Source organism: Salarias fasciatus, chromosome 22, assembly GCF_902148845.1.
Source record: "Salarias fasciatus chromosome 22, fSalaFa1.1, whole genome shotgun sequence".
NCBI lineage: Eukaryota > Metazoa > Chordata > Actinopteri > Blenniiformes > Blenniidae > Salarias > Salarias fasciatus.
The window spans coordinates 31,529,339-31,551,484 of record NC_043765.1 but is presented as its reverse complement, the minus strand read 5'-3'; the positions used below and the strand labels follow the sequence as shown (position 1 = coordinate 31,551,484).

Below are 22,146 nucleotides of genomic sequence, written 5' to 3'. Positions count from 1 at the left end.
CGTGGCGGGGGGTTGGGGGTTCACAGTGGGGGTGCAGGTCAGTAGATCAATTAGATTCAGGGTGCAGGGTGGGGCTGGTGGTGCTGTGGGGGTGGCGGTCCTCCATCCCGCCATTAACGCATGTCTATTGTGCCTGTTGGGGGTTTGAACCGTGCATCTGTCCGGGAGCGACGGGGTCATCCGCCCTGCGGGGTGACGTAGCGAGACGCTCCGCCGTCTGCAGCCGGTTCAACAACAGCAGTCATACATATGATGGAGCAAACGGACGCCTGAGCCTCCACCTCATGAAGCCTCCACCTCATGAAGCCTCCACCCTCATGAAGCCTCCACCCTCATGAAGCCTCCACCCTCATGAAGCCTCCACCCCATAAAGCCTCCACCTCATGAAGCCTCCACCCTCATGAAGCCTCCACCTCATGAAGCCTCCACCCTCATGAAGCCTCCACCCTCATGAAGCCTCCCCCTCATGAAGCCTCCACCCCATGAAGCCTCCACCCTCATGAAGCCTCCACCTCATGAAGCCTCCACCCTCATGAAGCCTCCACCCTCATGAAGCCTCCCCCTCATGAAGCCTCCCCCTCATGAAGCCTCCACCCCATGAAGCCTCCACCCTCATGAAGCCTCCACCTCATGAAGCCTCCACCCTCATGAAGCCTCCACCTCATGAAGCCTCCACCTCATGAAGCCTCCCCCTCATGAAGCCTCCACCCCATGAAGCCTCCACCTCATGAAGCCTCCACCCCATGAAGCCTCCACCCTCATGAAGCCTCCACCCCATGAAGCCTCCACCTCATGAAGCCTCCACCTCATGAAGCCTCCACCTCATGAAGCCTCCCCCCCTGAAGCCTCCACCCTCATGAAGCCTCCACCCCATGAAGCCTCCACCCCCTGAAGCCTCCACCCCATGAAGCCTCCACCTCATGAAGCCTCCACCCCATGAAGCCTCCACCCCATGAAGCCTCCACCCTCATGAAGCCTCCACCTCATGAAGCCTCCACCTCATGAAGCCTCCACCCTCATGAAGCCTCCACCTCATGAAGCCTCCACCTCATGAAGCCTCCACCTCATGAAGCCTCCACCTCATGAAGCCTCCACCCTCATGAAGCCTCCACCTCATGAAGCCTCCACCTCATGAAGCCTCCACCTCATGAAGCCTCCACCCCATGAAGCCTCCACCTCATGAAGCCTCCACCTCATGAAGCCTCCACCTCATGAAGCCTCCCCCCCTGAAGCCTCCACCCTCATGAAGCCTCCACCCCATGAAGCCTCCCCCCCTGAAGCCTCCACCCTCATGAAGCCTCCACCTCATGAAGCCTCCACCCCCTGAAGCCTCCACCCCATGAAGCCTCCACCCCATGAAGCCTCCACCTCATGAAGCCTCCACCTCATGAAGCCTCCACCTCATGAAGCCTCCACCTCATGAAGCCTCCCCCCCTGAAGCCTCCCCCCCTGAAGCCTCACTTCAGAGGGGTTCTTGTCTCAGTAAACAGCAGACCGACAGTGGAGCTGCTGGTTTCGGACAGAGCTGCTGTCTTTCTCGTATCTTACTTCAGTTTTGAGCTTTTTTTCCCAACTGGTGCAGCTGACTGCAGCGTTTCCCCCCCTCCCCCCACCGCACCCCCCACCGCTCCCCAGCTCCTCCAGAGTTCCTGCAGTGGCCTCAGTCCGTGTCCAAGACGGCGGGCGGCAGTGCCGTGTTCACCTGCGTGGCTCAGGGAGTCCCGGAGCCTCACCTGATCTGGCTGAAGAACGGCAAGGTCCTGATGCCCGGCCACAACGTCAAGCTGACCAACAACAACAGGTAAGAACAGAGGAGGAGCCACCCAGGTGCACCCAGGTCTGTGTGGCTTCATTCCATGTTCCATCTGTTAAACCTGCCGCTTATGATCACTTATTACCAGTTATTACCACTTATTGTCAATCAGTACATATTATTGCCACTTATTACACTGCAAACAAATGGTAGCCAAAATATAAGATACAAACACTAAATTAAAGAAAATGACTTTTAAAACTAGTGAAATAGTCTGTCCTTGCAGCAAGTGAATTTTACTTAAAGGTGAATTAAGGAGTTTGCACGTTTTATGCAAAACAGCGGCCCCTGCAGGCCTTGGGCATAACTGCAGCTTGTGAGATGCTCATGGATGTGGCTTGCATCCATGTATGTGTACAGAAGAGGGGAACTCCTTCCTCGATCTTTTAGTAGCACTCGAGTAAAATGTAAGTTTCTTCTGCCTGGTGGGTCTGTGTGGAGCGGTGGCAGTGCTAGAAGCCAGTCTGTTCTTACTTTCTGGAAGATCCATCCTCAGTGCTGCTCAGTCGTTGCTCACTAAGCATCTGGCGGAGTAATGGCGGACAAAATGACACTTAAAGATATCAGGCCAGCGGGAGGCGCATTACGTCACAACACCTCAAATTCTCCCCAAAAAAACTCTGGTGCCGGACCGGCACTGCAGCTGTCAAGTGACAATTTAGCGCTGTTGGCGGTACTTATAATGAATATGTCAGGGCACATTGTACACATCATTGAATATTTGTAACATATTTATGGTGGAAAATAAGTATTTTTAAAGTTGGAAAACTCCTTAATGCACCTTTAAAAGGAGAACAAGAAGAATTAAAAATAAATCTGTCTATCTTAAATTTATCTTAAATCAAGTGAGATGAGACGTTTTGACGGAAAACAAGAAGAAAGAACTTGGTATGTTTTTAAATTTTTGCAGTTTTTGCAGTTTATCTCATACAGATAGAAAAAAAATAATACTACAAACATTTGTGGACTTTTTTTTCTCTTGATTCTGAGATTATAGTCAAACTTAATGAATTCTCTCCAGATTGTTTTGGATGTCTGGATGTCTTTGGTGAAAATATTTATATTTTAAAGCCTTATTTTCACTGACAGCCTGCATCAGTTGTTCTTTGTTGCTGCTGCTCTGTAGACCTGCAATACGCAGATCGACCACAAGGTGGCAGCATGCTGAAGAACCTGAATGTCTGCATGATGTGCGCTGATGTGATTCATTCTGGAAAGTCAGAGATGTAACTGTTGCATCAGCCCGGCGTGTTCACAGCGGTGAATGAGGAGTTAGAGTAGGAGTAGCTGACGCTGGTCTGGACTCTGCGCAGCACCCTGGCTCTGACCCGGATCAGCGCCGAGGACGAGGCCATCTACCAGTGCATCGCCGAGAACAGCGCCGGGACCAACCAGGCCAGCGCCCGCCTGGCCGTGGCCCAGGCCAAAGACCTCCCCGAGGCCCCCGAGGGCCTGGCGGCCTCCGCCCAGTCCACCACCACCCTGCAGATCACCTGGAGCCAGCCCCCATCCAACGTCACCGAGAACATCATCGGATACGTCCTGCACATCCGCAGGATCGGAGGTGAGCGACCGTGCAGCAGCACGACATTCCCTTTGACCTGTATGCATGCAGTAGTCGTAGTGTGTGTGTGTGTGCGTCAGAGCCTGACAGTCTGGAGCTGCAGGAAGCCATCAGTAAAGGCACGTTTCGTCACGATGTGACCAACCTGGAAGCGGCCACCACCTACTCCCTGTACCTGAAGGCCTACTCTCCGCTGGGAGCCAGCCAGCAGTCGCACACCGTGGTGGCCACAACGCTCGGCGGAGGTGAGGAGAGGAGACGAGCCGGGCTGGACCAGATCCAGAACCTTCCTTCTGTCCTCTGTGCCCTGGACACTGCCAAAGTCCATCAAGCCCTCCACTCTGATGGCCCGTCTCTCTTTTCTGACCCTCCTTCCTGCCTCTGGTCCCCTCAGTGCCGAAGGCCCCCACCTACTTCACCAAGGTGCTGAACAGCAGCGCGGTGCAGGTCCTCTGGGAGCTGCCCGGTAAGCCCGGCAAGGCGGAGGGCTTCCGGCTGTCCTACCGGAGGGTTCCCCAGCCCGAGTACCAGGGGCCGGTCCAGCTGCCCAGCCACGTCAACGCACACACCCTCAGCAACCTGGGTACGAGTGTGTGTGTGTGTGTGTGTGTGTGTGCAGTGAACGTCTTCTCTGGAATGGTCACTGTGTTTGTGTTTCTATGAGTGAGACCTGAAGAGCGCTTCATTTTGCGCCGGCTGCTCTGGACCTGCTGAGTGTGTGTGCGTTGCAGAGTCTGGAGCGGTGTACGAGGTGAAGCTGGTGGCTTACAACGGAAACGGAGAGAGTGACTGTTCCAAGAGGCTGGTGTCCCTGGCAGAGGACGGACCGGGCGGACAGTCCAACGGTGAGGACGCCACTTCCTGTTTCAGCTCCCCTGAGAGCAGATCACTTTAAGCCACGTTACCTTTTAAATCTGCTGAAAATGAGAGAAAGTCTCATTTATTCCTGAGAAATGTCGGTCCACATTATGAGACGAAGCCTGGGTGTGGAACCTGTGGCATGTCAGTGTCCAGTTTGTCAGGCAGACAGTTCCAGGCTGACTCTGTTTCCATCTCGCGGTCGTTCCCAGGAGGAAGCAGCTTGTGTCAGTGCACGGAGGGCGGGGCGTCTCTGGGCAGCATCGTCATCGGGATCCACATCGGCACCGCCTGCATCATCTTCTGCGTCCTCTTCCTGATGTTCGGATACCGCCGCAGGTACGTAGCGTCCCGCGGTCCCCAGCTCTCCGGGACGGGGACGGGGACGGGGACGGGGTCTGACCGCGGCCGTCTGTTCGCAGCACACTCTGCTGTAAAGGAACCCAGGACAGCTGGTTCGTACCGAGGACCAACACGGAACTCAACGGCATCCCAAAGGAAGGAGCCACCCACCTCCAGATGGAGCCGGTGTCTCAGGTGGGACCGCCGCGTCTTCAGCCAGTCCTTACTTTATTTCTGTTGTTTGTTTTTTAACTAAATGTATTGATGTGATTCCTTCTTCTTCTTCTTCTTCTTCTTCTTCTTCTTCTTGTGTGAGCAGGTGGTCCGTCCGGCTCAGTGCCAGGTGGTCATCGAGCAGCATTCGGCAGATTTACCTGGCACGGGCACTGGATAACACTGGTCGATAAAACCCCCCGTCCCCGTCCCCGTCCCCGTCCCCCCAACACCCAGCTACTCACCAAGGAAACACGCGGCCGCCCTCCGCCTGTCGGGCGCTCGTGCTTTTCATTCCCCACCCGCTGCTGAAACCAAGAGATTAAGCTGGAAAGCTGCATTCAAAACTGCCCACTGCAGCGAACGGCAGAAGCTGTAGGAACGCTGTGAGAAAGTCTCTGCCTGCTGTAAAACTACCTCCACAAGACCGCGAGCAGGATCTGTTCCGTCCAAAAACCCAGAATGAAAGTGAAACAGTCTGAAATACAGGCAGTCTTGCCTGAATTCTACAGGTTCTCCACGGTCCACGGACTGGGAAGTCCACGTTCCCTGCACCGGGCCGTTTTGAATGCAGCCTCAGGAGAGCTTCCTGATCCCGTGCCACTTCTGACCTCCCGTTCGAAGTTCTACCTCAGACCAAAGCGTATTGCCTTTATTACCTGTGCACATGAGCGTGTGTGTGCGTGGAAAAAGCCTTCAAAAAGAGCCGTGCTCCAGTCTCTCCACACGCGTTGCCTTTGCAGAGGGAATCTGATTTCTAACCAAAATACAGTATTTGTCAGAGTTTCCCTGGTAAAGCACCGGTGGAAGGGTCTGAGTGCGGTCCTAAAGCCAGATGAAGCCAAATATTCCCCTCCGAGACGTCCCCTCGGCGTGTTTAATGGCGGGACGTCCACTTTGCCTTCATTTTCTCTGCAATAAGAAAGGGAAGAAGAAATACTGCGGCCTTCGAAAACTGCTTCCAGAAGTTTCCCTTTAAAGCCATGCGGACGAGCTGCGCCGCAGACGTCGTTTCCTGAGCGAGACGCTCTGCAGGCCTGCGCTCGTCTGAACCAGCTGCTCGCGCCAGCCCGCCTCAACCAAAAGGAAAAACCACCACATGTGGAAAGACCAGTGTTCCCAGTGCGCCGTGCCAGCTGCCAGCTGCCAGCTGCCAGCCGGCAAGTCCGGGGCCCCCCCAGGAGCTCCGGACCCCTCCCAGGAGGCCCGCCATGGAGGGCTGGCCCTGCAGGGAGTCCCACAGAGCCAGCTCAGCCTTAAAAGCCTCCTCTAAAGCCAGGATGCCTTCAGATGTTCCCCCTGATGGTCGCGGAGCCTCGCCGGGAGGTTCTGGCTCTCGCGTGACCGTCTCCAAAGTGGTTCCGGTGCAGAGGACGTGGACGAGACGGACCACAGCTGCACCGCCGAGCTGTTAAAGTCCACCTCCTCGGTCCTCGCAAGACCACAGGAGCCAAAAAAAGACTCGCTGCCAGGCCGACTCTCCGCAAGCCAAACCGGTCCTCCTGGGACCTGAGGGGCCTGCAGCTGACAGCTGACCCGGTCCTGATCCGGTCCTGATCCGGTCCTGATCCGGTCCTGATCCGGTCCTGAACTGGTCCTGACCCAGGCCTGAACTGGGCCTGACCCAGGCCTGAACTGGGCCTGACCTGGTCCACACAAAGACTATGAAAACCAAGCTGAATGATACCCAAAGATGTAAACACGTCCTGGTTTTCTTTCGGTTCTTTTCAGTTTTTTCTAGCGTAGCCTTCAGTTTCTGACGCTTGTGTCCCAGATGGTCACCGGACTGTAAAGTGCTTTAACTCAACTCACACCAAATGAATTTTCACTCTGATTTGTTTTCCGTTCTCGCTCAGATTTTCAGTTTGGAGTCATTGACGGTGCCCATCGACACGGAGCTCTTTATTTTGTTTATTCCAACTTTTAAACTTTAAAGAGTGGCCAAAAAAAAAAAAAAAGTGATATTTTGAAGAATTTTTATGTCAATATTATAAAAGATAACAGCTTTCTTTTTCTATACTAGATGAAACTTTTGCCAAATATTTAGCTTTTCTAAAGTTTATGTGACCAAATACCTGTAACGTTGATATTTTTACATTTTCCACAACCAAAGCACAGAAAGTGCAGCTCAGCCTGGAGGACTCCGCAGCTTCAGCAGATCTTTACTGTCAAATAACTGCTGCTTTTCATCAACACATCGTTCAGATGCCAGTTTATATTCTCTACAGACGAAACGGAACGATCCAGAACGACGTCCCTCAAGTGTCTGGATCTTTCTATTAACAGTTTGTCCTCCGGGTCGATCCTGACTCTTGAAGCTTCATTCATGCTTTTGTTTCTCCTCGTTTCCTTTATAGACAAACTGAAAGCTGTTGAACCAACGTGGAACCAAAAAGGAAAAAATACCTGTGAATTTGTTAGCGTGTGTAGCATTAAGCTAGCTTGATGAATGGACGTTTCTCTACCTCTTTTCATTTGAGACTTTTATTTTTCCTGCTCTGCAGGAGACGTTGCCTCGATGAATGTTTTGGAACTTTATGATTATTGTTCTTATTTTTAGTGCCGATAGTTTGGCTGCAGACGCTTCAGGCACCGGCTGTGTTTGAGCTGTTCTGTTAGCGCGGTTCTCCGGTGGAACCCGGTTCTGGACCGCTGCCGGTAGAGAGGAAGACGTAGACGCTGGTAGTAGACGACGCTTTAACGACTCCGTGGTTCGGGCCACTCCCGAACCCAAAGCTTTAACCTGTTCTGCTCCCTGTGAAAAGGTGTGAAATGAAGACGGTTCAGACGTTCTGCAGGACGAACAGAGACCAGCCGGAACCCGGGCAGAGCCCAGACCCGAGCCCAGACCCGAGCCCAGACCCGAGCCCAGACCCGAGCCCAGACCCGAGCCCAGACCCGAGCCCAGACCCGTCTGGAGGACTTTCTCATGACGCAGCACCGCTTTAGAGCTGCTGTTTCCACGCCCGCAGATTGAACACATTCCTCAGCAGTTTAGCTGCTCCGGGGATTAAAATGCTTCTGCCGATTAGTTTGAACGGACCTTTGAAGTAATTATTTATTTATTAAGCTCTTTTTGTTTTTGTGTATTTATGAGACAACACCAGCACTTCACTGCTCTCTCAAACACAGGCCCAAAACATTCCCGCTTCAGATGATAGGGTTCTCCAGCAGCTCGGTCTCTGTTCCACTGCAGAACTCTCCGGACTGGTTACTGTTGCCTTTTCTCTTTTGCTCGTCACACACCGAAATGCCTCAAACCAAATAAAGACACTTAGATGAACCCAGCTGTCCGGGCCTCTTCTCTCTGAGCACTTTCTCCAAATCCAGCCCTGAATCCAGCTCTGAATCCAGCTCTGAATCCAACCCTGAGTCCAGCCCTGAATCCAGCCCTGAATCCAGCCCTGAATCCAGCCCTGAATCCAGCTCTGAATCCAACCCTGAGTCCAGCCCTGAATCCAGCCCTGAATCCAGCCCTGAATCCAGCCCTGAATCCAGCTCTGGGTCCAGCCCTGAGTCCAGCCCTGAGTCCAGCCCTGAGTCCAGCCCTGAGTCCAGCCCTGAGTCCAGCTCTGAATCCAGCCCTGCCAGGCTCCCAGCTCTGACAGGCTCTGCAGGGGGCGCTGGAGAGCAGGGCGCTCAAGAAGACTGTAGCTACAAACCTTCTGTTCTTCTACTGAAGAGTGAAGCCTGTTTCAGCTCCTGAAGGGAAGAGTTCCCATCCAGGAAGTGAGCCGGTCACATGGTCTACGGTCCGGTATGTGTTCATGATGGTTTTAAGTTATTAACAAAACAGAACAGCTGATGATCAATGTGGTCTAAACCTGATCCCTGACGGTCTGAATGTAGTCTGGATGTGGTCTAAACTGATCCCTGGTGGTCTGGATGTGGTCTAAACTGATCCTGGCCCGGTTCGGGTGCACTGGGAGCTGATGGAGGAGGCGGTGAGCAGAGTCTTCCTCCATCAGCTCTTATCTTCCTCCCAGCTGCCTCCTGCAGCGTCCGGCCGCAGACGGATCCTGATCACTCTGATAGATTACCATCAGATCCAGTCCGAGGGGCATTGTGCCTCCATGGAGGAGGACGGACAGGCTGATTGAAGATCTGCGAGATAATAGGAGAAGGGGGAGGAAGAGGAGGAGGAGGAAGAGGAGGAAGAGGAGGAGGTGACAGGAAAACACGGACTGAACAACCACAATACGAGGGGGTACCCAAAAAAAAACGGAATTTGGTCAGAAAACAATAATAATAATAAGTTCCGACTTCTGGCCGTCAGATGTGCTGCAGGTAAGCCTCGTGCACAACTGTGAGAAATCTGAGCTCCCAGAGTTACACTGACGCCTGTCAGGAGCTATTTATAGCAACAGAGTGCAGAGGAGGTCTGCGATTTTTTCCAAAATGGCGACATTGCCTGTGAAGCCAGAGCAGCGCAAACATTAAATTCTGCTTTTTGCTGGGAAAACAGCAGCAGAAACACTCAGCTTGTTGCAGCAAGCCTACAAGGATGCTGCTCTGGGGAAGACTCAGGTCCATGAGTGGTCCGGGGGTTTGAGAAGGGCCTCATGTCGGCGCGTCAGGTCCGCTCAGCCGTGAAAACAATGCTGAGCTGCTTCTTGGCTGTCCAGGGTCTCGTCCACAGCGAGTCTGTCCCTCCAGGTCAGACTGTAAACCAGGACTACTACAGGAAGTCCTCAGACGCTCCGTGAGGATGTGAGGAGGAAGCAGAGCGTCGTGGCGGAGTGGAGCCGGTTGATCCACCACCACAGAGCGCCAGCGGACACGGCGCTGCGCCTCACGCAGTTTCTGGAGAAGAATGAGATGAATCTCCTCTCCCATCCGCCTGATTCTCCAGATGAAGCCTACAGGGACTTTTTCTTGTTCCCCAGGTTGAAGAAGCAGCTGAAGGGACAGCGGTTTGCAGATGTGGAGGAGGGGACAGAAAAATCGCAGCCGGCAAAAAATGGCACTTTTACGCACGGGTCTGACGACGCATTGGTGAAGTGGGAGACACGGCTGGAGCGCTGCATTAATGCAGATGGGGATTATTTTGAAGGCGACAGTGGTGTTTTATTTTGAAATGTAAGAAATAAAAAGTTATAATCAAATTCCGTTTTTTTTTGGGTACACCCTCGTATGACCGTCACGTAGGAGTTCATCCAGATCAGATCGTCTGCTTTTGGTTTCATTTTCAACAGAACAAGAAGCTTCAGTCTTTCAAGCATGTTTAATCGTCCAGTAACTGTTTGAAGTCGTACAAATGAAGTAAATGCAAGTTAACATCAGACATACAGACAGAACAGAACAGCTCTACTGGGAACATCACATGACTTCTCATCTACACCTTAACCTGCTGAAGCTCGTTAACCTGCTGAAGCTCGTTAACCTGCCGAAGCTCGTTAACCTGCTGAAGCTCGTTAACCTGCTGAAGCTTGTTAACCTGCCGAAGCTCGTTAACCTGCTGAAGCTCGTTAACCTGCCGAAGCTCGTTAACCTGCTGAAGCTTGTTAAGCAGTTAACTTCAGTCTCTATGAACCATTAAAACACAACCTGCAGTTTTTGAAGACTTTATAACATCCATGTTAGATTTTCACATCTTCTATCACACACTAAGAAGCATTCCCATCAGTTTAAATGATTTTTTCTTTGCATATAGACTCAAACCAAGCTTTTACAATCATGCAGAGGACATTAATCATTTAGATAGTTGAATATTATCAATAAGTGATGTGCTGCAGACTACTGGCCTCTCAATCACTTCTGCTCCATGTTTCTCAGCTTTAAAGGAAGATTTAAGATAAATTAAACACTTCTGCGCTATTGGAATGCTTTTAAAATGTCTGAAGTTATCAGTTTAAATGAAAAACAAGTCAGATTTACACAATTTAATTTCGTCCCTTTTATAAAGTCAAACACATGTCAGACTCATCTGTGCTTAAAATTCAGAGTTCACACCATCTGAGATTAATCCAGAGGCTAAGTGCTCATCAGAGGACACGTTGGACCTGGACCCTGGTAAGGCTTCCACTAGTTTGGGACTGTAATTTTCACTAACTTTAGACATTTCTTTTAATTGATTTACATCATGTTGTGAGGATTTTCCCACTGAAAGCTTCTGAAAGTTACTTGTTGACTATTAATTTTCCATCTAAGCATTATCATGTCATGTTTGTGTTCAGAACGGAAATGAGCCGATTGTGCAGTAACAACAATCAGAAGACATACAGGTGTGTTGTGCTCTCTCGGTATCTAATGTCAGGAAGTTAACGGTTGGATCTAATCTGGTAACGTCACTCAGTGCCAGGGTAAATCACACGGAGTCAGTCCTCCATCCAGCAGCAGGAGAAACAACACTGTAAACAAACAAACACTGTGGAGCAGTCCAGCAGCTGCCCCCCTTCGGTCCGTCATGCTGGTCCTGGTGAGGACGACTCAGAGCGTCCAGAGTGTCTCAGAGCTCAGACCCCCAGGACCACCAGGTCTGGACCACCAAGACCACTGAGTCCAGACCACCAAGGCCACCGGATCTGGACCACCAAGGCCACCGGATCCAGACCAACAAGTCCATCGAGTCTGGACCACCAAGGCTACTGGGTCCAGATCACCAAGGCCACCAGGTCCAGACCACCAAGGCCTCCGGTTCCAGATCACTGAGGCCACCAGGTCTGGACCACCAAGGCCACCGAGTCCAGACCACCAGGGCCACTGGGTCCAGGCTGCGGTCCTGCCAGTGAGGTGAGTGAGGATGTGGAGAGCCATGTGGAGGAGTGGACCATCTTCCAGGTTGGGCGTTGGATCGGCTGGTCCATGAGTCTGTGCTCTCATGGCGAGTGAGCGTTTTGCATAGTGATGTCCTTTCACCTTTACTGTCCACTCCTGTTGACTTATTCTGACCGTCTGTTTCCTCTGAAGGCTGGCGTTCCACATTAATCCACATTGCTCTCTCAGCGATGAGGGGACATCGCCGGTATTTCCTACTAGCTCCCCTGTGTTGATCCTCCTGTGAAGCGACGGTACCTCCTCTGTGACCCGGTCCAATATTTCTTCAGGTGCCACTGGAAAGACCATACCAAGAGGACTCAACAGGAAGAGGCTCAGAAGGGTCCTCTGCCTCAGGGTCCCTGACGGACTGTTTTCATGATCAGCAGAACAGTTTGGAGTCGCGGTAGATGGAATGGTTCGGTGGACGAGTGAGCAGAGTTCCTGAAGCATTTCCCGTCAAGGGTTCCTGCTCTGTGGGTTCGAACTCAGATCAGACTCCATCTCCTCAGCGGCTCCGGCACACCTGGCAGAGAGACGATCCACCGAGCGGGGAGAGGCGTCGGGGGCCCGCCGCCGGCGCCAGCAGCAGGCCGCCACGTCAGCAAGGTCCGCGCGGAAAGACGGCGTGTAGAAGCCGTAGATGACCGGGTCGCAGCACGTGTTCAGGTTCCCGAACACAAACAGTATGTGGTGCACATACTCCGGTACGCTCTGGATAATGTCTGGTTGGAACCAGTACCAGATCCCCAGGAGGTAGTACGGAGTCCAGCAGATGACGAAGGAGCTCACGATCACGATGGTCATTTTGAGCGTCTTCATTCGAGCTTTGGGAATCATGTCAGTTCCACTGCGCCGGAGACAGTGCTCCCCATCTGCACGAACAGAGAGAAGCATTAAAAACAGGCAGGATATCAGGATGCTCAGATATCATCTCAGGATATCCTGAACTCAAGAGAGAGCAGCTGTTTCAGGACTGGGCCTGTTCACTTCTTTCAATTAAACAACATGAGATGATGACATGTTGACTTATGGACTAGATCATGGTCACTGGCTCCATCTAACAGGAGATAGAGAGGGACAAGAGGATCAAATTATAAAAAGAAAATTAGATGATCAAGCGTTAAATACATATACAACAAGAAGCATGTTGAAGCCAATTGGAGCCCATTGGAACCAGCTGGAGCCAGTTGGAGACAGATGAAACCAGCTGGAGTCAGTTGGAACCAGTTGGAACCAGTTGGAACCAGCTGGAACCACCTAGAGCCCGTTGGAACCAGTTGGAACCAGATGGAGTGCATTGGAACCATATGGAGCAAATTGGAACCCGTTGGAGCCAGCTGGAACCAAAATGGAACTTGCTGGAGGCTCCACTGTTTGTTAAGTCTTAACAAGTCAATCAGTGCCATCTAGAAATTCTAAAATGCTCTTTTTTAAAAAAAAAAAATACTCAATACTCAGGAAGTACTTTTCCTGTATAAATATAACCTAAAGAAGGAATCAGGGCCCTAAAAAATGCTTGAAGTACTGCACAGCAGCTATATGCTTCAGGTTTTTAATTGATCGCAAATTCAGATCACTAACTTTACCAAGATTCTGACTGTACATGAGAGTTTATTATCGTTGGTGTTGTGGTCAACATGAATTTCTGACTAGAATTTCAGACAAAAGTAATTAAAGCTCATGTGAAAACAAATTTCAACAAAAATGAGTCTGCAGTGATCAAGATAAAGACATCTCCAGTAGGGTATGGTGATATGTACAGTCTATGATAGTCCAGTTCAGTGTAGGGTACAGTGAAGTCCAGTCAGCATAGCGTATGACAACACCGTCCAGATATCTACATGTGGATTTACTGTGACGAGGATAGGATGAAGAGCTGTGGTGTTTGAAACAGATGAACAGACAGTGAAGACTTGTCCGTCAGCAACGAGCTGAGCTGGAGGCCACCAGGGTCCAGGTCTCTGAAATCAGGGACACGCTGGCTCAGAGTGACTCTGAAGCATTCATCATGTGTTCCTCCAGTATGGATCACTGTAATTCACCGTTATCAGGAGACCCGAGAACTGCTGGAGAGCCTTCGTTTGATTCAACATGCTGCAGGAGAGGAGAGAGCACATCACTGCAACGGAGCGCTGGCTTTTTCTCTGTGACAGTGTTGAGAAGTGACTGTGTTGTGATTGGTGCTACATATATAAAGCTGAATTGAATTGAGATTTTTTCCACTGAAGCTTCAGCAGGACTTTAGAGACAGGATGAAGTGAGAACTGAGCACAGAACAGTCCAGAAGCTCCAGTTCCTCCTGATGCGGACGGCTTGATTCCCTCTGGGAGGTGGAGGCTCACGACACCCATGGACTGACGTCAGAGAAATCTGCCTTCATATTGTCAAGTTGAAAACATCCCCAGATTCCCCAACCCCAGGTCCTCGTCTTCATATGAGTCAACGAGTCCGAAAATCACATTTCAGGTCAGACAACAGACAGCATGAACATCACTCTGTCACATTTCACCATCAAATCAGCAGGACTGGAGAAAAGCCTGATGATCTGATCCAAACAACAGATCAGATCAGTGTGTGTGTGTGTGTGTGTGTGTGTGTGCGTGCGTGTGTGTTCTCTGGGAGTCAGCTCCACCTTTGCCTCTGTGCATCTGTCCATTGATCTTGGTGAGGATGCGGGTGTAGCAGGAAGTCATGACAAGCAGCGGGAAGACATAGAGCGTCACAAAGTGGAACATGTTGTACGCCGTCTCCTGCCAGCGGAACCGGAAGCTCCCGTGAGTCACACACTGAGTGAAGTCCACTCCCTCAGCCTTAACGGTCCGAAAGATGAACAGCTGAGGATGGAGAGAGCGGAAACACATGAGCAATGAAGGCGGCGGTTTGTGTTTACGCTGCAAACGCTGCGTTTGCCGGTAAGAACACAAACGGCACGTCAGATCCATGATGGGCTTTCAAGGTTCTCTGAAAACATCATTTTGAAATGTGGAACACAACATCTAAAATGTGTCCGTTTGGGGGGTTCACGGTGAGAAAATTGATTTCTTGATACAATTTTCTTTTTGAAGTTTTAGCATGCTTCAAAATAAGAGCGTGGCATGAACACAATAAGGAATGCTTTTATCACCAGAGATCACTATCACTTCAGCTTACATGTCCTCCAGCGTTCCAGAACATTCTGCATGCAGGATCTCATCATCAGCAGCGTAAAGCCAAAGAGACTCCCACATTTCAGAAGGAGCCTTATCAAACCCCGGACCGACAGCCCTCAGGCTGGACGGACGCTCCTGATGGCTACCCTGCCTGCTCTGCAGCGGCTCAGAGTCCTGCACGTCTCACACAGGTCACTCCATGAAGACAGAGTCGTGTGAATATCTTTCGTTTGTGCAGAAACAACGAGGAGCTGCCACTCGTTCTGAGCACCAAGCCACACATGGAAAAACAGAAAGTTTATTGAGCTGATCAAAAGAGTGAAGAAACAGAGTGAGAGCCTTATTGCGTACAACAGAGGAACACACATGTCATGTCATCAGAGCTCAACACGTGTATGTGGAGGACTTTCATTGACAGACACACTGCTCTACACACACTGCTCTACACACACTGCTCTACACCAGGGTTTCCCAACCCTGGTCCTCGGGGAACACTATCCTACATGTTTTGGATGTTTCCCTCTTCTAACACACCTGATTCAAAGGACCAGCTCGTCATCAAGCTCTGCAGAAGTCTGATCACAATCCTGATCATTTGAATCAGGTGTGTTGGAGGAGGGAAACATCCAAAACATGCAGGATAGTGTTCCCCGAGGACCAGGGTTGGGAAACACTGCTCTACACACAGCTCTACACACAGCTCTACACACACAGCTCTACACACAGCTCTACACACTGCTCTACACACACTGCTCTACACACAGCTCTACACACAGCTCTACACACACAGCTCTACACACAGCTCTACACACAGCTCTACACTGCTCTACACACAGCTCTACACACACAGCTCTACACACAGCTCTACACACAGCTCTACACACAGCTCTACACACAGCTCTACACACACAGCTCTACACACAGCTCTACACACACAGCTCTACACACAGCTCTACACACAGCTCTACACACAGCTCTACACACACAGCTCTACACACAGCTCTACACACACAGCTCTACACACAGCTCTACACACAGCTCTACACACACAGCTCTACACACTGCTCTACACACAGCTCTACACACACAGCTCTACACACTGCTCTACACACACAGCTCTACACACAGCTCTACACACAGCTCTACACACAGCTCTACACACACAGCTCTACACACACAGCTCTACACACTGCTCTACACACAGCTCTATACACACAGCTCTACACACAGCTCTACACACACAGCTCTACACACAGCTCTACACACAGCTCTACACTGCTCTACACACACAGCTCTACACACACAGCTCTACACACAGCTCTACACACACAGCTCTACACACACAACTCTACACACAGCTCTACACACACAGCTCTACACACAGCTCTACACACACAGCTCTACACACACAGCTCTACACACAGCTCTACATTCAGCTCTAAACACACAACTCCACACACAAAGTTGTAAATACACAGCCCTAAATGCACAGCTCTAAATACAAAGCTCTGCACACTCAGCTCTACAGACGTCATCCTCATCCTCATTCTCACCATCACAACTGTCCTAACCATCTTGGTCCTCTTCATCGTCATCTTTAACATCATCGTCCTCATCACCAGTATCCTTATCATCACATTTATCATCACCATCATCATCATCATCATCATCATCATCATCGTCATCACATCGTCATCGTCATCATCTTCTTCATCTTCATTATCATCATCATCACCACTTCATCATCATCATCAGTAAATCTGCTTTTGACTTCTTGCCCTGAGGAAACGGAGCCTGTAACTTTTCTAGAAGTCTGTTTTTCCTGATTTCTGTACTGTGCAGCAGGTTTTTCATGATGTTAAAAACAGAGAGTTGGTCAAACGCAGGTGAACCTTAACAGCAATGCGGTTCACAAATTAGAGTGTGCGGAGGAGTGTGTGATCAGTCAGGACCCGTGTTGAGCTGACAGCGGGAGCGGACAGCGGCGGTACCTGAGGAGAAGCCAGCAGCAGGCTCATGATCCAGGCCACCAGCAGCATGCGTCGGTTCCTCAGCCCGGCGTCCAGGGAGTCCAGAGGGTGGAGGATGGCGCGATAGCGGTCCAGGCTGACCACCACCAGGATGAAGGCTGCCGAGTGCATGGCGAAGAGCTTGAGGAAGCAGAGCAGCTTGCAGAGGACGTCTCCGGCGTACCACTGCACCGTGATGTTCCACACGGCATCCAGAGGCATCACCACGAAGGTCATCATCAGGTCCGCCGACGCCAGGTTGGAGATGAGCGGCCGCAGGTGGGCCGCGAGCCGATAGCCCCGCCCCCAGCGCACGCTGATCAGCACCGACAAGTTACTGACGGCGGCGAAGACAAACAGCACCATGGTGGCCGCCACCCTGCAGCGGGCCGCCACGGTGAAGGCCGGAGCCTCCCAGGACGGAGGGACGGCTGACGAGGACACGTTGACCCAGGAGGACTCGGAGACCAGAGAAGAAGACCACACTGAGAGGTTTCCATCCATCCTGGAACACAGGGAGGACAGAAGGAACAGCAGCATGAGAGAGCAGCAAGGGACAACACCAACCAATAACAGCAACACCAACCGGAAACAAGGAACAGTAACACCAACCAATAACAGCAACACCAGCCGGAAACAAGGAACAGTAACACCAACCAATAACAGCAACACCAACCGGAAACAAGGAACAGTAACACCAACCAATAACAGCAACACCAGCCGGAAACAGCAACCAGTAACAAGGAACAGCAATGACAATGAACTGTCTCACCCGCTCTTCGCTTGCTAGGTGATTCCACAGAGGTTAACTTTGAGAAGAAAGACTCCTGTTTGCTCCTTGTATCCTCATTGAATTCAGAGATGGTCTCCTGGACCACATCACACTGCAGAGAGGGTCTCCAGGGAGGCGGGGGGATCTGGATCCTGCCCGGTCACGGCCTGTGGCTGCAGGTGCAAGTGTTAATAACGCTAATGCTACTGCAGCTAATGCTACAGATACTGACTCTAATACTCCTGATGCTAATATCCCGGTGCTAACGCAGCCCCAGAGCTCCTCCTCACTGCTCCCTCCGACACACTTCAGTCCCAGTAAACAGGCTGGACGCTGCCATTAGAAGCAGCTCTGTGTTTCCCAGAGTAGCTAGCGGTGGCGTTCCACTCAGTTCCAGCGGTAACAGAGGCGCGATCATGCTAATGCTCACTCTCCCACTGTGATGTGACTCGGCGAAAAAACAAAAGTTTGCAGAGGTCCTGATCTGGGCTGGTTATAACTGCAAACGTTCAAATCCTTCGTTCAAAACAGTCCAAACTCCTGAAGAACCGTCCAGAGGGGCGCTGAAGGAATCTTCTGGAACAGGAGGCTCCTGTTCCACCTCCTGAAGTGTTTCCACACACCTGCCTCAGGAGCTCACAGTCTTCCAGTTTCAGAGGAACATGAGGCTCCTGCAGAGACGAGGTCCGGCTCCAGCTCCGGCTCTGGCTCCAGCTCCGGTCCTGGTTCTGGTTCTGGTTCCGGTTCCGGTTCTGGTTCCGGCTCGCGGACGAAGATGTGAAACGTTCATGTTGGTCCTTCCAGGATCCGTGTCTGACGAACAGTTCTCCATCATTCTGGCTCCAGCCGAGCTGCTCCAGCTGCTCCACACGAGCTTTAATAACTTCACAGAAGACGGAGGGAAGCTTAGTGAGTCCACTCCTCACTACGGGGGTCAACGTGTGGCATGTGGGCCAAATACGACCCGCCAGGAAACACTGCAAACTTCAAGTCTCCTTTCACTAAAGACCCGTCTGGATCAAGCTTCTGTTTTTCCTCCATCGCTTCAGAGCGAAGACAGAAAATAAACACACCCAGCAGGAACTCAGGCCCAGGAAAGAGTCTCAGTTTGAGTTTGAAAGCTTTATTTTGAGCGTGCAAAACAAAGTGAACAATTAAAGAAATGAAAAAAGAAAAACAGATTGTCCTGTATCTTTCATGACAAGGAGAAAGAAGAAGAAATGCTACTTTAATCCTACCCCTTCACATCATTCATTATATGCCGTAGAAACAACAGTTTCTCAGTTTCTCAATATTACCAGATGATAAGTTATTCTTTGCTTTTTAAATCATTTGAAATGTTTTACATTTCAAAACTTTGATTTTGAGAAGAGTGGATTTGTATGTTCTCAAAAGTCAACATTGTGGACGATTCGCATTGGTGTTTTTTGCAGAATGACGAGTCTCTTCAGGGAACCACCGTCAGTGACACAGTTAGCATTAGCTTTAGCGTCTGCAGAGGCCTCTCTGTGAGGCTGGATTCCTCATGGCTGCTCTGGTATAATTCAGCACCGCCCCCTAGTGGCCAGGAAGGACGAAATAGAGCAGAAGTTCTGAAAGTAACTACGGTTCTAATCCCCGATGAGCCTCGCCAGCGCCCCCTATCCACAGCTGGTACAACATGTTCAGCTTCACATCACAGACATCGCAGGACTGGACCCTGGTCTGGTCTTTCCTGGACACGGCATCAGTGTCCACAGACCGGTCAAGCTTGCAGTGTACACCCCAAGTACTTATAGGACTGCCCCACCTCCATGTCCACCTGTAGGACTGCCCCACCTCCACCCGTAGGACTGCCCCACCTCCATGTCCACCTGTAGGACTGCCCCACCTCCACCTGTAGGACTGCCCCACCTCCACCTGTAGGACTGCCCCACCTCCATGTCCACCTGTAGGACTGCCCCACCTCCACCTGTAGGACTGCCCCACCTCCATGTCCTTGCCCCTGATGGTCACCTGCTGCAGTGGTGAGTGTGGGTTCTATTCCCATCAGTCCAGGCTTCTCTGAACAAATCTCCACAGATGAACAGCTTCAGCTTAACTCGTTGGAGTGTGAGTCTGATTCTCCCGCCGGAGTCACGTCACGGAGACGATAACAGAAGCAGAGACCGTAAAGTCGCCACTGATTCAAGAGAAAGCCTTCTTGATCCGTCTCTTCTTTCTTTGAAGAAGATTCCGGAAGATCTGAATTTAAAGATTTCTGACAGCCAGAGAAGAGGAGAAGAGGATGAAACTGATGGAAATCACACCTGATCAATATTTCTGCAGATAACCTGTTTATCACCTGATGATAACCTTTTTTTTTTTTATCACAGAATCTGTTTATCCCATGTCTCCAGATGAGTTTTGTTTTTCCAGTAGTGGGACTGAATCAGAGGAGAATCAGCATGGCTCTCCGTGGTTCTCCATGTCTCAGACTCGGACCCAGGCTGGTCATTGACCCATCAGTGGAGAAGCTCTGCAGCGCCCCCTGCTGGACGAGCTCCTCAGGTACACATTCAACACATAAACAGTCCGGTCTGCTGCTGTCAGCACGTTACTGAGTGTAATCTGATCCTGTTCAGGCACGAGGACACCGGAAAACCAAACATCTGGAGAAAAACACCCGGTGGACGGATCTGTCTCCGTCCCCCCTGTCAATACTGCAGGAGGAGAGGGGAAGAGGAGGAGGAGGAGGATGAGAAGAGGAGGAGAGAGGAGAGGATGAGAGGAGGAGGAGGAGAGGATGAGAGGAGGAGGGGCGCGCCCTCCATCCGACCAACATGCTGTGAAGTGTCCGCAGTGACACGTCCTTTATCTGCAGGAGGCATCGGCAGCATTTCTCACCTGGACTGTAGTGGTGCAGTGAGCAGGACTCCACCTGCTTCTCCTCCTCCACCTCAGACCGAGCTGCAGCGGCAGCAAACCCAGAGATCCAGCCTGCAGACCCTCTTCTATCAGCCCCTCTTCTACCTCCCCTCTTCTATCAGCCCCTCTTCTACCTCCCCTCTTCTATCAGCCCCTCTTCTATCCTCCCCTCTTCTATCCTCCCCTCTTCTATCAGCCCTCTCCCCTCTCCCCTCCGCCTGCAGGTTGGCTGCTGCTGCTGACGTGGTTTCCACCTTGGTGACGCGGCCAGCAGCAGTATTTCCATATGTCCTCTGCCCAGAGCTGAATGAGCGCTCCGCTCTGTCGCTGTCTTCACGCCGCTTCCCCACAGACAGCCGGTAGATCTAATGTGATCGCTCTGCGGTCTGCCGTTTGATCTCTCTGCTCTGGTATCAGCTGATCAGCTGCTGAGTGAATGAAGGCTCAGCAGCGAACTCTTTTAAATACCTCATCACACTGTCTGATCCCAGCAGAGAAACACACTCTGAGTCATTTTACAAACGACAGCAGACAATCAGAGCTCATCACGTGTCCAAACTGAAGATTCCTGGACGATGTGTCCACGTTCAGAGCTGCAAACACCAGAGAAGAAGAACCTTTCAGAGAGCTCACCTGCTTCACATCCCGGCCTCAAACTGACTGGAGGAGAACATAATGATTCCATCCATCATCCACCCATTCATCCATCCATTCATCCATCCATCCATCCATCCATCCATCATCCATCCATCTATCCATCCATCATACATTCATCATCCATCCATCCATCCATCACCCATCCATTCATCCACCCATCCATCCATCCATTCATCATCCATCATCCATTCATCCATCCATCCATCCATCCATTCATCATCCATCCATCATCCACCCATCCATCTATCCATTCATCCATCCATCCATCCATCCATCCATCATCCATCCATCTATCCATCCACCATACATTCATCATCCATCCATCCATCCATCACCCATCCATTCATCCACCCATCCATCCATCCATTCATCATCCATCATCCATTCATCCATCCATCCATCTATCCATTCATCATCCATCCATCATCCACCCATCCATCTATCCATTCATCCATCCATCCATCCATCCATCCATCATCCATCCATCTATCCATCCATCATACATTCATCATCCATCCATCCATCTATCACCCATCCATTCATCCACCCATCCATCCATCCATTCATCATCCATCATCCATTCATCCATCCATCCATCCATCCATTCATCATCCATCCATCCATCCATCCATCCATCCATCCATTCATCCATCCATTCATCATCCATCCATCCATCCAACCATCACCCATCCATTCATCCATCCATCCATCCATCCATCCATCCATCCATCCATCCATCATCCATCCATCCATTCATCCATCCATCCATCCATCCATCCATCCATCCATCCATTCATCCATCCATCCATCATCCATCCATCCATTCATTCATCCATCCATTCATCCATCCATCCATCCATCCATCCATCCATCATACATTCATCATCCATCCATCCATCCATTAATCCATCCATTCATCATCCATCCATCCATCATCCATCCATCCATTCATCCATCCATCCATTCATCCATCCATTCATCATCCATCCATCCATCCATTCATCATCCATCCATCCATCCATCCATCCATCCATCCATCATCCATCTATCATCCATCCATTCATCATCCATCCATCATCCAACCATCCATCCACCATCCATCCATCATACATCCATCCATCCAT

At 50.9% G+C, this 22,146-nt stretch overlaps 2 protein-coding genes across 2 annotated transcripts in view; one reads left to right on the top strand and one right to left on the bottom strand.

Moving 5' to 3' along the window:
- LOC115409143 (immunoglobulin superfamily DCC subclass member 3-like) overlaps window positions 1–4,971 on the top strand; it is a 10,652-nt gene extending 5,681 nt beyond the window's left edge. Inside the window, exons 7-14 of the mRNA XM_030120141.1 lie at window positions 1,636–1,801; window positions 3,127–3,377; window positions 3,458–3,622; window positions 3,772–3,960; window positions 4,109–4,222; window positions 4,448–4,574; window positions 4,658–4,772; window positions 4,897–4,971. Of these exons, the coding sequence (XP_029976001.1) occupies window positions 1,636–1,801; window positions 3,127–3,377; window positions 3,458–3,622; window positions 3,772–3,960; window positions 4,109–4,222; window positions 4,448–4,574; window positions 4,658–4,772; window positions 4,897–4,971 (1,202 nt within the window). The remainder of the gene's footprint in view (window positions 1–1,635; window positions 1,802–3,126; window positions 3,378–3,457; window positions 3,623–3,771; window positions 3,961–4,108; window positions 4,223–4,447; window positions 4,575–4,657; window positions 4,773–4,896) is intronic.
- Window positions 4,972–12,004: 7,033 nt separating this feature from the next.
- Window positions 12,005–17,211, bottom strand: LOC115409329 (gonadotropin-releasing hormone II receptor-like). The gene is made up of 3 exons (XM_030120457.1): window positions 16,690–17,211; window positions 14,182–14,383; window positions 12,005–12,421 (listed from the first exon to the last, which is right to left on the bottom strand). Exons 1-3 carry the CDS (start codon window positions 17,209–17,211, stop codon window positions 12,006–12,008), a joined length of 1,140 nt encoding a protein of 379 aa, XP_029976317.1. The 3' UTR covers window position 12,005.
- Window positions 17,212–22,146: the final 4,935 nt, after the last annotated feature.